A 14,980-nucleotide genomic window follows, 5' to 3' on the forward strand; every position below is an offset into this window, starting at 1 on the left:
TTCAGTAATACGATGATTCCAAATTGTTTCACATTCATTCTATTGTGTGTTCGTCTCTCGTGAGGCTAGCCCAATATTATTATCACTCGGGATATGGCCAACAGGTTGATGCTTGCTATTTACCAAGCAAGGTGTTCAGCGTCCTTTCCGCAAGCCAACCCCGAACAAAATATCATGTCACTCTCCGTGCCACGAGAAGCATCAGATGGAACATGCTGCGCCGGGTTGATCTCCTTCCCAGCTGCCTTCTCCAACTTATAATGGCCATTCAAGATACCTCTAACGCGATGCTGAAAGTAAAGAGGACCTTGCTCCATCTTAGGATGCATCTCGCCATTAACAAACACGCCAGCGTTGAGGTTCTTCTGTGCATTATTGCAGAGCCATTTATCCTCAGCCAAGATCCTTTTGAACATTGCATCAATCGTCTGGAAGCCTTCATCAGTGGCATCTTTATGTCGGTAGACTTCGTACTCCATGGAGCAGTGGCCGGGCGAAGTGGGAACGCATCGCATCATGTAGAAGAAATTGGGGCTAAAATGTTAGCTAAGGAGGGGAATGTGAAGGGGAGACTTACGACACAGTCATGCAGGCGTTGGGGAAGTAATAGTTGCTCACGATCTTGAGACCTTGTTCTTCCATCTCGGGTTTAGTGTTGGCAAAGTGTTCAATGTTACCGCCCTTGGTATCGACTCGATATGCCGATAGATCAGCGACGTCCGCTGCATCTGGATGGGCGGTCTTGCAGTGATAACATTCGTTGTAGTTATCAGCCAACGTCTTCCAGTTGTAGTCACCGCTCATGCCCCAGGTATGATCAAAATGATAGTCCTCGAAATTGAAGCCCTCATGTCTTGCCATCTGATCAATGTTCTTGAACTCAGTTGAGAAGTCCTCAGGCGTTTTTGAAGAGTCGAGGTTGACCCAAATGAAGCCTTTGGCATCAACGTGAACGTGGACAGGTAGAAGACTGTTTTTAGTCTTGTCGAAGCCTTTCATGTCGTCATATCCCGGAGCTTTCGCGAGTTGACCGTTAAGACCGTATGACCAACCATGGTATTTGCAAGAGAGGATACTTGACTTTCCCTTATCTTCCGTCATGATAGGAAAAGCACGATGCCTACAGATATTGTGGAAGCCATTGATCTGTCCCTGCTTGTTCTTCACAAGAAAGAACTGAAAGCCTGCTTGCTCAAACTTGACCCATGAGCCTGGCTCTGTGAATCTGAGCTTGTGAGTAGTAAGGATCCATTTCTTGGCAAAGATGGCCCGCCGTTCAAGCTCGTATACTTCTGGAGATCTATACCAAGAAGCGGGTAAAGCTCGTGCTGTGGAAGTGGTGTCTTTGAGAAATGCGGGGACGGGATCTTTATGGGGTCGGGATTGTGAGAGATACCTCGCCAGCAAGGATATGAGCGCTGCAACGCCAGCGGCTGAAAAGAGATAGTGCATGAAAGAGGGCGAGATGAACATGGACATGTTTGCAAGGGTTAGAGAAGTTAAGCGTTAAGTTGTTGTTGTATTGACGAGTCATGAATAGGGTCTTTATGGACATGGTCTGAGACTATTCTAGTAGAATCTCTACGTGGCTGACTTCATGTGATGTGCTATTTGACTATCATAAACTCGGACCCTGGCCGCTGATAATAATAGGCCGGGGAGCTAGATTCCGAGTCCGCCGTCAAATGGTTGTAGTGGGGGCACGGAACCAGTCGTTGCAGACACGGGAAGAATCCGTGTTCGGTCCGTGTCCGACTTCGGGAACGAGGCTTATCATGATAAACACGGAAACTAACCCAAACCAAACGACAATCCAACCAAGGAACCCCAAAGAGCAACAGGAAATACTGAGATTTGTGAGTTCTTTGATGAAGATATACTGATAAGCTGGAAAGGCATACATGCTCTATGGAATCTCAATGGTGAGGCTCACCTCTCTAGACGTTGCTTTGTGACAGGGACATACCATAGCCATACTCTTTCCATAATTATTACCAAATACATTGAAACAAACGTAGAAATAGCCCCTCTAGAACAGTCTCGACAAGAGCTGTCCCAATCATACTCCGCTCTAAACAAATACACTCAACCTAATCATCTTGGCCAGATCACAACACTGCCCCTATTGGTGCCCATGTCTCGCATCCCTTCACCCCGCCTTCTCTCGATAGCGCTACCCTCCCAGTTTGTGGGGTAGTGCGTATCAATTTCCACTGAAGCTTTGATAGCCGAGCGGCCAAGCCTGGAGAATTATCATGGAGAATTACCGATTCAGGTTTAAAAGCGACATCCGTCTCCATGTTTGACGCAAGATCTTGCATAGTATCTTCTACATCGTATGATTTGAGAATTTGTTACAATGTCGAATATTGAAGCTTCTGGTTCTGTTAAGGAGAGTCGTGATCAGGAGAAGGACGTCATTGCTGCCGATGATGTGTCGTATCATGTCAGCACTGTTAATGAACTTGGTAACGTTGTTGATCCTGTTTTGTCGGCTAAGATCAATCTTGTCAACGAGGTGAGATCATAAAGGAGCGGTGTGTGTTGATCATACTGACTTTTTAGACCATCAACGAAATCGGATGGACCAATTTCCATCTCAAGCTATGCTGTCTCACAGGCTTTGGCTTCGCAGCTGACTCCCTGGTAGCCTTCCTCCAGAGCGTTGCAGCTGGCCAAGCCTACCTTGAGATCGGTCACGGAGGCTATCCTACAGGCTCGACCATGGCTCTGTATGCCGGACTCCAGATGGGAGCTCTCTTCTGGGGTTTTGGCGCAGATATAATCGGTCGACGAATCGCCTTCAACACTACTCTCTTCATCGCTGCCATTGCTACCATCGTCGCAGGAGCTGGGCCTAGCTGGGTTGCCTTCTGTGTCTTTGTAGCATTTCTTGGCTTTGGAGCTGGCGGTAACCTTGTCTTGGATCCAACTGTCATGCTGGAGTTTGTCCCTGCGAAACAGCAGTGGGTTATTACTGCTATGGCTGGATGGTGGGGTGTTGGTCAGGCCAGCGCTGGCTTCATCGCCTGGGGCTACTACTGTAAGCTACCTCTTTCGTGTGACCTCCATGAGATTAGTAACTAACTCGACATCTTTATAGCTCGAAACGATTGGACTTGCGTCGCTACGGTCGAGACATGTACATGGCAGAACAACAAATCTTGGAGACTCATCATGTTCACCGGCGGAGCCCTCATGTTCGTCATGTCCGCCCTGCGTATTCTCATCATACGTCTCCCTGAGACTCCAAAGTTCTTAGTTACCAACGGCAAAGAGGAGGAACTTGTTGCTATGCTTCAGAAGCTTGCCAGCACCTACAAGCGACCTTGTTCATTGACGCTTGATGGTCTTCAGGCTTGTGGTACAGCTCATATTCCCGAGCACGGTGGTAGCAGGGGATTGGCTGTTCGTGGCTTAGGCAAGAGTCTCGTTGGTCACGTCAAGGGACTCTTTTCGACCAAGAAGCTGGCTCTGTCGACTTGTCTCATCTGGCTTTCTTGGACTTTGATTGGTCTTGGTTACCCTCTTTTCTTCCTTTATCTCCCGTGAGTCCTACCAAGCCCAACATACTAGAGCGATCCAGACTAATAGATTCAGATCCCTTCTCAGCAGCCGTCTTCCCGACTACAAGCCCTCCTTCACCGAGACTTGGCGCGATTACACCATCACCAACATCTGCGCCATCTTCGGTCCTCTCATTGCCGCTGGCCTTGCTGAAGTGAGTTTCCTTGGACGACGATACACAATGGCCATTGGAGCTGTGATCACAGCCATCTTCTTCTTCTGCTACACCATCATCAAGACTCCGGCTCAAAACCTTGCCATCAGCAGCTGCATCTGTAAGTTAACCATATCCCTCATGATATTAGTACTAACAGGCCTTAGCTGTTTGCATCAACCTCTACTACGGTACACTCTACGCATACACCGCTGAGGTGTTCCCGTCTGAGCATCGAACTACAGGCAATGGTATCGCGGTCTCGCTCAACCATATCATGGGTCTTCTTTCTGCTGTCATTGCGGTGACTGCTGATACTACTACTATAGCACCATTGTACATATCTGGGGCCTTGTTCTTTGTCATGGCTATCGTTTCTGTTGTTCTCCCATTCGAGCCATATGGTCGAAGTGCATCTTAGGGAAGGGGGCTCATAAGCTGCCATGAGAGCTTCAAACCTCCAGTATACATCGCGGCAGTGTACTATTCAGTAGTCGATATTATTCTTTATCATTTTGACTGGTTTCACTATGCCCTAACATTTAAAATTGATTCATGTCCCACCAGTCCATGTTCATACTAAAGTTCTCCCCCATCGGTCCAAGATTCTCCCAAGGCCCCCAGGCCAAATCATGCGTAGTCACATGCTCATTACCGACCCCATGCTGTACCGTAATCTCCCCACTCTCCACTGTCTCTTGTGGGTTTGCATCTGTTCTTTCAGATATCCAAGCTGGAGGTGAGGCGTATTGAGCTGTTGACTCTCGCATATCTGTTGGCGGTGAACTCGCCTCAGACCTTGGAAGGCCATCTTCGTCCTGAGTGGCTGCATGACCGCCCCAAACATCTCGACCGTGGACGCTCTGATCATGGTAGTTGGGGAATTGTGGTGCAGCTACATCTAGCAGGACCCAGATGAGAGATGTTCTGACAACGGCTGGGGACGATCTGTCAGTTGCCATCTGGGTTGATCGATCAGTGGACTCGATGAACTGATCTAGAGTATGCTCCTGACATAGATGTTAGTGATCAAGGAAATGCATCCATTGAGCGGGGGACATACTATTGTCTTGCATACTGGCCAGCATGTAGCCATTTCTCTCACGAGATTCCTGCAAACTTCAAGATTCCTCACAGAAGATGCTTGCAGCTGACTATCATTAGTCCTGGTCCAGTATAGATGCAATGTACTGGCTATCGCTGCTGCCTGAGCAAAGAAGGGATCAGCCAGTCGCAAATTCTTCTCCTCCGCCGTCCGAATTAACCTCGATACCCAAGTACAATGTCTTAGGGCTTTCAGATAAGATGCTCTCCAGAACGAGTCGCCTCCAAGTCTACTCTTTGGTGTTTCAGCCATGACGGTGTACAGAGATGGATGATTAAGGACGCAATGAATGGTATGGTAGGTCATCTGAACCCTGAGCCAGGGCAGCCAATCCATGCGGTTATTCTCTACCTCCACGGGCGAAATCTCTGGGAACTTGGCTGCGTTATAACTTATAGAGACCGGCCAGATCATCTCAATCTCCAACATCCGCGAACAAAGTTTGGTGTAGTCGGAATCCGGATGCCAGGGACGTTTGGCTAGGCCTTCGAAGCACTTGGCGACGTAGAGTCTGACATCACTCCAAAGCTCGCAAATCTTTAGGGACTGAGACCATACGTCAACGAGAGTTTCCCGTAAGCCCGAGTGGGTAGCCTTTGGAGCTGCAATGCAGCTTCCCAGAGAATCTCGGGTTTGGACCGTGAGCATTTGAGGCGTGTCGATACTTGTTGGTATAGATGGCAATAGGACTGGTCTGCCGCAAGAAGAGCTGAGGTACTGAACACTCCAGAATAGTCGGGATTTCTCTTGTGAGACTGCTGAGCCACTTGGATTGCGCTCACTGCCGGGGAGAAGCTGGATCATGTTCTGAACAGTTGCTATGTCGAAGCCAGCCATGGGTATGTTGCCCACTTCTGCGTGTTAGCAGTATTTTTACAAAGGGAATAAAAATTGGCTCACAAATGAAGTTGTAATACGCTAGTAGACACAGCGCCTGGGCACACCTGATGGTCACTCTGCCCTCCGCAATCTGAAGCATAACACTTCTTCGGGCAGTTTTGTTGTAAGAGTCAGGGCTTTGAAGGTTATCCATTGGCATATCTTCCGTATTGTAAGTCATACTTAGGGCCAGCATGGCATAGATCAGTTCCTCGGATGTATCGGAAGGTAACAGCGGACGCTCGCCGAAAAGCCAAAGAGGTTGCCGATGGATATGGCGAAAGTAAAAGTCAATAGCCCTTGTAGTAACTTCTGTTGATATTGACGATCTGTCCTTCATTAGCACGTACAAGTAAGGCCTGAGGGGGGAACTTACATTAATGGAAGGGTCGTGTGGGGCGATATTGATGAGAATGACGGTATACGGTTATTCCTGTCTGACGTTGATGTTGGTGTAGTTTCTTGCATTGATGGAGGACTGCATATCGTCAGTCCAGATGAACTCGCTACACGACCCAGAGCAAGGTACTATTCAACGTACACAACTCTACTTATTAAGCTATCCAACTTATCCTCAAGTTGTTCAAGTCGACTTGACTGCAGCTCTCAGTAAGAGGTATTAGAATTCAGATGAGTAGCCTTACCATGCGATTCTCCAGCCTACTCGTGGTATCATGATTGATAGGATTGGTCTCAGTGAACGAGCATTGTTGGCGAAGACGTGTACATGCTGAACATCGCGGTCTTTCACCTGGGCAACGGATCTTCTTGCGACTGCAACCTCATCAGCAATTAAATCTGCGTCGATCCGGGGATAAACGTACCGGCAATTATCACAAGCCTGAGCAACGCGTCGATATTGTCTTGATCTTGGGGCACTCATGATGTGTGTTTATTGATGTGATGGATTTGCATGTTGCACAGACTGGAGAGCGGTTGGTGACATTCAGAGTTGGTGCTCATCAATCATTATGTATGCTTCGCGTTTGACTACTGAGCATGGGCCTCGAGTCAAAAGTGCGGGGGTAAAAAAGCCACTGAGAGCAGGGAGCTCGCCACTGGCTCGGCCTGCTTTAAAATTCCGGGTCTTGTCTTATCGGCCACCTAATTTTGCGATAAGAGACAGTGGCTTGCAACGGCGAATACCTTCTTTTTAAATGGCTTAATCGAGGAAAAGTAGGTATTACGCGTTAAACTCTATTATACAACTATTGTATTGTTTTCAATTCTTATATGTTTTATCAAGTCCATATTACTGGTGACGTTATCAGTAGGTGATCTCAAAGTCTCTCAACGCATGAATACGAAACATTCGTGTTTATGAACGAAATCAATAAGCTGGATAGAAGAATCCTTTGACAAGTATTGTAAGTTGTTTATGTTTCTCGCGATCTTCTAATTATAATTAGACGATTTGTGGTTTATGGTGATATTTATTAATGCTGTCTAAATGCGCTGCTTTTACAACTTGCTGTCTGCCCCTACCCTAGGGATCCCAAAGTTGGAGATATCCTCCTTCGTCTCACCATCAATCGCAAGCTCTGCCAAAACACGGCCAATTGCCGGAGCAAACTTAAATGCATGACCTCCTCCCAATCCGATAATAACATTGGGATGATTCTTCAAAGGGCTGATAACAAATTGACGATCAGGAGTAATAGCATATTGACAAGTGACTGTTCGAATCGCCTGACCCTTGTCGGGTATCAGATCGCCCATGAACGAGGTCAATTCGTTGAACAAATCATCAGATGGAACAAAGGTGCGTTCTTCGGGCGTCATGAAGTTATTGGATGTATCGCGGCCTGCTTTGATTGTTGGCTCGCCATAGCTGGGGAACCCGTAGAAATATCTGTTGCCAGCCCAGATCCATACAGGAAACTTTGCATCGTCAAATGGGGTGATGTCGGTCGGTTTGTAGTAGGTAACCTGTTCTTGCATGATCTGGAGCGGTATGTTTGTTCCAAGCGGTGTGATCAGCTTGTTGGTCCACGCGTCACAAGCCAAGATGACTTTGTCGGCGTGGAATTGCCCTCGTGAGGTCTTGATAGTCATGCCCTTGCCGTTTGAATCAGGGACCAATTCATCCACACGCGTCTTCTCCTTCAAAACAGCGCCATTGGCACGAGCTTGATACTGCATGGCTGCCACAGACTTGGACGCATGTACGATTCCCGAGTCGGCAGTGTAGATCGTCTGAACTCCTTCCGCAATGTCAAAAGAAGGCCAGCGCTTCTTGACTTCTTGAGAGCTGAGAACCTCATACGGGATGCTATTTGCGTCAAGACTCCTCATGAACTCAGAAGCACTCATGCTCTTCTCGAATTTGTTCAGAGATGCTCCGTCATCGGCCAGTTTGGGGAAGAAGACAACCCCGCCAGTGATTGTGAGCATTTGAAGACCACTTCGACGTTCCAGCTCAGCCCAGTCCTTGTAAGCTGCACGGGCTAGAGCCACATAGTCTGGTGAGCCGTAAGATGTTCTGACGATACGGGATGTGTCGTGTGAAGATCCGTAGATGTTGCCAAAGTCATATTGCTCAAAGCCAATCACTGTAGCTCCTTTGATAGCAGCTTGATACGCTGCTGCGCTACCGAGAGCACCGAGGCCAACTACGGCCACTTGGAAGTTGCTGTTTGACATGCTGAAGTGAAAGGTGATAGACTGTAATTCTATAACGATTGAAAGATTGCTGAGGGATAAAAGGAAGTGGGATTGGCTGCTAATCTCATACTCTCGTCACAACGCCCTTCCTTATAATCATGTCTCGACCGATATAGCATGAACCTTATCTTATCTTATCAAGCCAGCTCCCCGAGTTTGCGGGGTACATCAGGTCATGAGATAAGTTGCCCGTATCCGTACCCACTTGGCACTTTACGGATTTTCCGTGCCCACCACGGATTCTCACGGATTCTTCAGCTGAGACCAACTGGAGGCCTGGGCCAACGCTCCCAATAATTCTAGTCGTTCAATTCAATTCAAGTCTGACCCCCTGACTTGCAAGTCAGGAAAAAAGGCCATAAGTTAAGTCTACCTAGGCCCTGACTTGCAAGTCAGCAAGTCAGCATAGTAAAATTAGTAATATATAGGTACCTTTTACTTTTATTTTTTTTTTAGAAAATTACAAAGATTTAAGGTGAGTCCTCTTATCTTATCTTATCTTATCTAAAATCAGACTAACCTAATTAGGATATACCAAAATCTTACAAGTCAGTCAATTCAATTCAAGTCTAATTGGCTGACTTAGCTGCAACTCAAGCCTGACCCCCCCTAATTCAAGCCAATCAAAAAGCCGGCTTGAATTGAGTTGTTGGGAGCGTTGGCCTGGGCCAGCGAGACATTTGTATCAGTAAGTCTGGGACTATCACCAACCCAAAGGAGGCTTCAGCATCTATCTCAAAAACATGCTTTCCTCCAACGTTCGACATATATTTCTCTGCTTTTGGAATATGATGAAACGCCCTGCAACGATCCCCAATCAACTAGAGCAGAACTTACTAATATGGTCCTCCAACGCGATCAACTGTGGAACATGCCCAACTTCATGTGACCTCCAAATAACAAATACAGAAGATACGTTCCTATTGGCAGACCTTTATCATGGGACACAGGAGCTGGCAACTCTCCGCGGGGAATTATGGCAGTGACACGATTCGGATATAAAGCGGTAATAAGGGCTCTAATGAAACTGGAAGGGCAAGCGACTCCGAGGTATGGCAAGTGGTGATTTCTTTGGCCTCTTTTATTACCGTTTTGGGGTTAGTGTTTTGCCGGTGAGAACCTCCCTCAACTCGCGGCTCACTTTGCTTACAAATGGCAATAGAATTATTAAGCAGGTTGGTCGATATAAATGTTATTAAATGGCTTCTTCTAATAAGTCAGTCTCGAGGCGACGAAGAAGAAAGCTATGATCGAGCTTGACATTTGAACACTCAATGACGAAAATCTTCATGCAAGTACTTACATTTTGTTTCTGATGACTCTATTCTCGCAAACTATTGCGATATAACACACCTCTCGGTAGAGAAGAAGCTAATTCCCAGGTCTAGAACAGGTGCTACCGGCTATGTCGGTGGTGACGCTCTCTACACGTTGGCAAAGGAGCATCCCGAGTACGAAATCACGGCTCTTGTTCGGAGCAGAGAGAAAGGCGATGTAGTTACAAGCCAATATCCGTCTATCCGTCTCGTATACGGGAGCTTAGACGATTCCGACTTGATCGCAAAGCAAGTCTCCGAAGCCGACATTACTTGCCATTGGGCCAGTTGCGAACATGAAGCCGCCGCCAAGGCCATCGCAGAAGGACTGTCCCGTAAGACTGCGCCGGGATTCGTGATCCACTTGTCCGGAGCCGATCTCATCTGCTTCCCTGATTTGAACGCCGGTATGTACGGGAGTCGACGGGATCGGATCTTCGATGACTGGGATGGCCTTGATGAAGTCATTTCACCCGCCAACAATTCCCCTCACCAAGAGGTTGACCTGGCCATCCTTGACGCAGCCAAGAGAGGTGGTAAGACAGCCATCGTGTGTCCTCCGACTATTTACGGTCCAGGGCGAGGACCCGGCAATCAGCGGAGTATTCAGGTCCCCGAATTAGTATCGTACATCTTGCAAAGGGGTGTTGCCTTTACCGTGCAAGGTGGCGAAAACATTTGGAATTCAGTGCACGTTCACGACTTATCAAAGCTGTTCTTAAAGCTTGTTGAGGCTGCTGCTCAGGGAGGCGGTCAAGCTGACTGGGGAACCAAAGGCTTCTATTTTGTTGAAAGTGGCCACTTCAGCTGGAAGGCTGTGACGGAAAGGATTGCCGAAGAGGCAAAAGATCGAGGGCTTGTGAAGACTCTGGAAGTGCAAAGCCTGAGCGCGGAGGACGTAAACGCCATCTGGTCCTATGGCACGTTACTCTGGGGTACGAATTCGCGCAGCAAAGCCATCAGGGCGCGTAAACTTCTGGGTTGGAGTGCGGAGGGATGTGATATATTTGAAGATATCCCTGCTGTTGTTACCGCGGAGGCTGCTACATTGCGACTCACGAAGTAACAGAAACACAGTAAACCCATGCTGACGGTTCGATGGATGAACCTAGTTCAATTGATAACCTGCGTTGAGAACTGTAATTTACAACTCATAACACTGCGATGTATCTCTCCCATCCCATTCCCCCATCGCCGCTCGGGTTTCACGGATCATGCTAGATACCGTTTGAGGGTAGACGAAACCAATGTGCCTCTGAAATTTGAGTTGCTAGCTTATTCCATTGTTGCACTGGCGTCCTGATCTATACAGCCCAAACTTGTTATCGTGTGGCCAACTCGGAACAGCATACAATTTGCTAGCACGCCACATAACTCTTTCTATAAGCTTGATATGCGAGGAATCGCTTATATGAAGTCACCAGTTAATTAATATGAGTAGCAATAGTTGAAACCCTAGTGTATCAGAATACTCAAGCATTAACCTGGAACAAGGGCTCCCCGAGCATATCGAGATTGACCGAGCCGAACCCGTTGCCGGGAAGGATGGTATAGTTGACTCGACCATCAGACCGCATCTGAGGGACATCCGCAATCATCGGGTTTATCCATTCCGTAAAGAGATCCACAGCACGCAGCCGTTCAGGGGGTGTAGAAGCAGCTAATTGCATATTTTGCGCAGTTGTAAGAGCGCATCCCCATGTGTCATCGACATTCACCTTTATATCAAGTGCAATAGCAGCATCTCTCAAGGTTCGCGCCTTAGTGAACCCGCCAACGCGAGAGGGCTTAATATTTATCGCCGTGACTCCGGCCCCGTGGGCTGTGATGAGATCAAGCATTGTCACGATGCCCTCATCCATGACAATAGGGAGACCGGTACGCCGTCCGACCTCAGCACAGTGAGACATTAGCCGGCAAGGCTGCTCGAGAGGAACGGTAATATCTTGCCCAAGGGCGCGGGTGTAGGTCAATGCCTGATCCAGGTTCCAACCAGCATTTGCATCAGCCCAGACACTGACACTCTCCGGGAGAGCTTTGCGAATGGCCTTGACACGTCTGGCATCACTCAGTGGGTCGACGGCTCCAGCCTTTATCTGCATGAATTTAAATCCCTTTTCGGCTTCGGCGAGAGCATCCTTCACGCCCGTGTCTGGATCTCCGAAGTTGATGATACAAAAGCCAGGTGGGTTCTTAGTAAGGGATCCCCCGAGTAAAGTGGAAGTCGGCAGCCCAGTAGCTTTGCCTAGGATATCCCAACATGCCATGTTGATAACAGCCTTGGCTGCTGTGCCTGCCATCATGGCGCGGTCCATAATGACATCGATGGCTGCGGGTGATCGAGGGTCTAGGCCGATAATAAGTGGACCTAACTCCTTAAGCGCCGCGATCTCTGCAGCGAATGAGCTGGGGAGGTAGTTGCTGCCCAAAGGCGCTGTCTCCGCCCATCCTTCTATGGGAGGGGCGCCGGTTGTGCGGATCCGAATGACAATGGAAGGCTGTCCGGAAGTGGAACGACCACCAGACATGGTATACGTGCCATTATTGAAACTGGCCTGGTAACTGAATACAGTGATGTTGTTGATCTGCATTGTCGTAGGTGATATATGTGGAAGTTGAAACTGGGTTATAGTGCCAGAGTATGGGTAATTGGGAATGGTGCTGGTTGTGAAGGATATGCCAAGCAATACCAGCCCTACTTATGAATTCCGATATGACCATCGCCCTGCATTGTCAGTGTCATGCATTCTGCCGCACGGTAGCTGATCCGTAGTGGCACCGGATACACGGCCGAGTCTTGAAGGGATGTCTATGAGAAGGGGATGAGTATGAATCCATAAGGATACCTCTGGCCTAATCACCCGTGCCATCTATCAAACCAAGACACAGAGAAACACGGGAAAGTATTCCCGAGCGATACCCCAAGGCTACCTAAGGTCAGGTGCGGTTCAAACTTGATTATAAATCAACAACTTGTTCTGCTTACAAATGATATTTCACAGCCAAATTGGCTTCTTCATGTGTGCCATCGAGGCAGGAGAACACGACCTCAAGTAAGAATCACCAGTATAACCAGCCAGGACACATACGCACCGGCATTCGCTTCCGGATGAGGTTTGAAGGGTTAATTACGTATGCTATTATAATTCTTGCCTCTCAATTAGCCATTCCTCGTTCCTGAGATTCACTAAAGCCGTTCGTGTTGCTTACTGTAGTAAATGCTCGGCAACTGCCCTATTGACAGTTAAGTAATGTTTTGCACGAGTGAATCTATAAGCCTCTTATTTTTTTCCCCAAGAGGGTCTTAGAGGTACAAGAATGCCTATTTAAGTCAGAAGAGGTTATATAGTCCAGTCTTAAGGTAGATTAGACATGACAAATTGGAGAGATCTTGAACTCGCAGAAAGTGGAGTTGGGTTAGAAGGCCAAGATAGAGAGCGGCTTGCATTGTGGCTTGTTGATGGCTTTGTTGTGTCTAAAGGCATAAGGTTTAGGGTAACAGACCTGGCTGCAGGTAATGCTATCTTGAAGATTGCCAAATATCAGAACGTTAGAGTTTTATTGCAATCTTTCGATATGTAGCGAATCTTCCTCTACCTATAGTAATGAAAGCGCCGTAATGAGGTCCGTAAGTGCACCGTGGCGCAAATCACAACTATCGAGCAGTGCAAGCATTTGTGTATAAGTACTCGATTCAAAGAAAAAAGAGTTTAGTTCCACTCAGTTTTCTTTCTGAATGGCTGCGCCCATACATGAGTACTCCGTCTAGAGTCATTCAGTAGAGGGTATGCAAAAGTGCAGAAGTCTAGTGCTGGGCCATAATATGCATATGCCGTGGGCTAGTCTAGTAAATAAGTGTTTACTTGATCTTTTTAGAAGCTCGAGCAAAGAAATTAGTCACGTTTGTTATTCTCCCCGCTATACAGTCGGTAACGCTCCCGAGTTATCATTAGTCAGATAGTGGCTCGGGGTTTCCTGCCTATTTGATTTGTGGACCACTGCATAAAATTCTAGCCTTCCCTTAAGACTTCATTTAAGCTCCCTCATCATAATTATCAACGGCGCTTTACACAAATCTGTACCAAATCAATTCCTGTCATCATTTCCACTGTTATAAGTTAATTATTTCTTACCCTTTTACGTATACAAGCCATGGCGGAAAACTCGTCTTACTGGGTTGAGTCTGAGGACTGGCATACCGCTGGTGAGCCTTTCCGAATCATTCAGCACCTGCCATCAGGATTTTTGCCTGAAGCTGAGACTGTTTCGGAGCGCCGTATCGAGATTACCAATACTAAAGACCATCCGCTTGATCGGCTTCGCATATTTCTTAGCCATGAGCCTCGAGGACACGCCGATATGTACGGTGGCTTTATTACCCCTCCGAATAACTCTGGGGCTTCTTTTGGCGTACTATTCTGGCATAAAGATGGTTTCTCAACGGCATGTGGCCATGGCACTATTGCGCTAGGCTATTGGGCTATATATAAGGGTCTTGTTCATGCCCCCGAGAATGGGGTTGTAGATGTTGTCATTGATGTCCCATCGGGCCGCGTAGTGGCGTCAGTCACGAGAAAGGATAACAAATCTATACATGCCGACTTTATCAACGTCTCTACCTATCAGATAGCAAAAGGGTTATCTGTGGCAATCCCTTCTTGCGATTTTGATATTTCCGTCGACCTGACATTTGCTGGCGCTGTGATAGCGTCGGTAGATACCACTCAGCTAGGTCTCGAGGTTAAGCCAAGCAATGCAAATGAATTTGTCAGAATTCAACGAGAGATCAAGGCATGTCTTGGCGATAGGGCAAAGTATGGCACCCACGAACTGTACGCGATGCTCTTTTTCCAAGAAGAGGAAAACAGCAAAGGCTCGGGATGGATCGTCCAGAAGAGCATCAATGTCTACGGCGATGGACAGATCGACCGTTCTCCCTGTGGTTCTGGGACTTGCGGAAGGATGGCTATCCTACTCGCCGAAGGTCGACTCGGAGAGAACTCGAAACTCTTACACCACTCTGTCATCGGGTCAGCTTTCGAGGCTGAGATTGTATCTAAGGGCCAGAGTCCAGTCGAGGGTTTTCCTGCCTGCGTTGTGCGCGTGAGAGGCCAGGCATATCTTGTTGCAGAAACACGGTTTTTTATTAATGCCGAAGATCCAGTCTCTCCGGGCTTTGTCTTGCGTTAGGACTCTTGGTAATTCTAATTATAGAAGAAGAAAAGAATAAAATACATCTTAAAGGAACTAACCGACCACGAGACCATATACTAGGAGGGCCAAAATAAAATGGAG

At 47.6% G+C, this 14,980-nt stretch overlaps 7 protein-coding genes across 7 annotated transcripts; 3 read left to right on the plus strand and 4 right to left on the minus strand.

Annotated features, from left to right (window-relative positions):
- Window positions 1-119: 119 nt before the first annotated feature.
- FMAN_08407 (uncharacterized protein) lies at window positions 120-1,479 on the minus strand (the record flags this gene model as incomplete). Its single annotated transcript, XM_041835306.1, has 2 exons — window positions 120-534; window positions 578-1,479. 2 exons carry the CDS (start codon window positions 1,477-1,479, stop codon window positions 120-122), a joined length of 1,317 nt encoding a protein of 438 aa, XP_041685483.1.
- An 880-nt stretch (window positions 1,480-2,359) lies between these two features.
- FMAN_08406 (uncharacterized protein) lies at window positions 2,360-4,142 on the plus strand (the record flags this gene model as incomplete). The annotated part of the gene is made up of 5 exons (XM_041835307.1): window positions 2,360-2,518; window positions 2,566-3,043; window positions 3,104-3,548; window positions 3,601-3,842; window positions 3,889-4,142. 5 exons carry the CDS (start codon window positions 2,360-2,362, stop codon window positions 4,140-4,142), a joined length of 1,578 nt encoding a protein of 525 aa, XP_041685484.1.
- A 121-nt stretch (window positions 4,143-4,263) lies between these two features.
- On the minus strand, window positions 4,264-6,588 carry FMAN_08405 (uncharacterized protein; the record flags this gene model as incomplete). The annotated part of the gene is made up of 7 exons (XM_041835309.1): window positions 4,264-4,731; window positions 4,785-5,677; window positions 5,727-6,034; window positions 6,082-6,183; window positions 6,247-6,302; window positions 6,350-6,479; window positions 6,530-6,588. 7 exons carry the CDS (start codon window positions 6,586-6,588, stop codon window positions 4,264-4,266), a joined length of 2,016 nt encoding a protein of 671 aa, XP_041685485.1.
- A 578-nt stretch (window positions 6,589-7,166) lies between these two features.
- Window positions 7,167-8,348, minus strand: FMAN_08404 (uncharacterized protein; the record flags this gene model as incomplete). The annotated part of the gene is made up of 1 exon (XM_041835310.1): window positions 7,167-8,348. The coding sequence occupies one exon, from the start codon at window positions 8,346-8,348 to the stop codon at window positions 7,167-7,169; it is 1,182 nt and encodes a 393-aa protein (XP_041685486.1).
- Window positions 8,349-9,568: 1,220 nt separating this feature from the next.
- On the plus strand, window positions 9,569-10,751 carry FMAN_08403 (uncharacterized protein; the record flags this gene model as incomplete). The annotated part of the gene is made up of 2 exons (XM_041835311.1): window positions 9,569-9,585; window positions 9,758-10,751. 2 exons carry the CDS (start codon window positions 9,569-9,571, stop codon window positions 10,749-10,751), a joined length of 1,011 nt encoding a protein of 336 aa, XP_041685487.1.
- A 406-nt stretch (window positions 10,752-11,157) lies between these two features.
- FMAN_08402 (uncharacterized protein) lies at window positions 11,158-12,276 on the minus strand (the record flags this gene model as incomplete). The annotated part of the gene is made up of 1 exon (XM_041835312.1): window positions 11,158-12,276. One exon carries the CDS (start codon window positions 12,274-12,276, stop codon window positions 11,158-11,160), a length of 1,119 nt encoding a protein of 372 aa, XP_041685488.1.
- A 1,561-nt stretch (window positions 12,277-13,837) lies between these two features.
- FMAN_08401 (uncharacterized protein) lies at window positions 13,838-14,875 on the plus strand (the record flags this gene model as incomplete). The annotated part of the gene is made up of 1 exon (XM_041835313.1): window positions 13,838-14,875. One exon carries the CDS (start codon window positions 13,838-13,840, stop codon window positions 14,873-14,875), a length of 1,038 nt encoding a protein of 345 aa, XP_041685489.1.
- Between the last annotated feature and the right edge of the window lie 105 nt (window positions 14,876-14,980).

This window comes from Fusarium mangiferae, assembly GCF_900044065.1.
Source record: "Fusarium mangiferae strain MRC7560 genome assembly, contig: FMAN_scaffold009, whole genome shotgun sequence".
Lineage (NCBI taxonomy): Eukaryota > Fungi > Ascomycota > Sordariomycetes > Hypocreales > Nectriaceae > Fusarium > Fusarium mangiferae.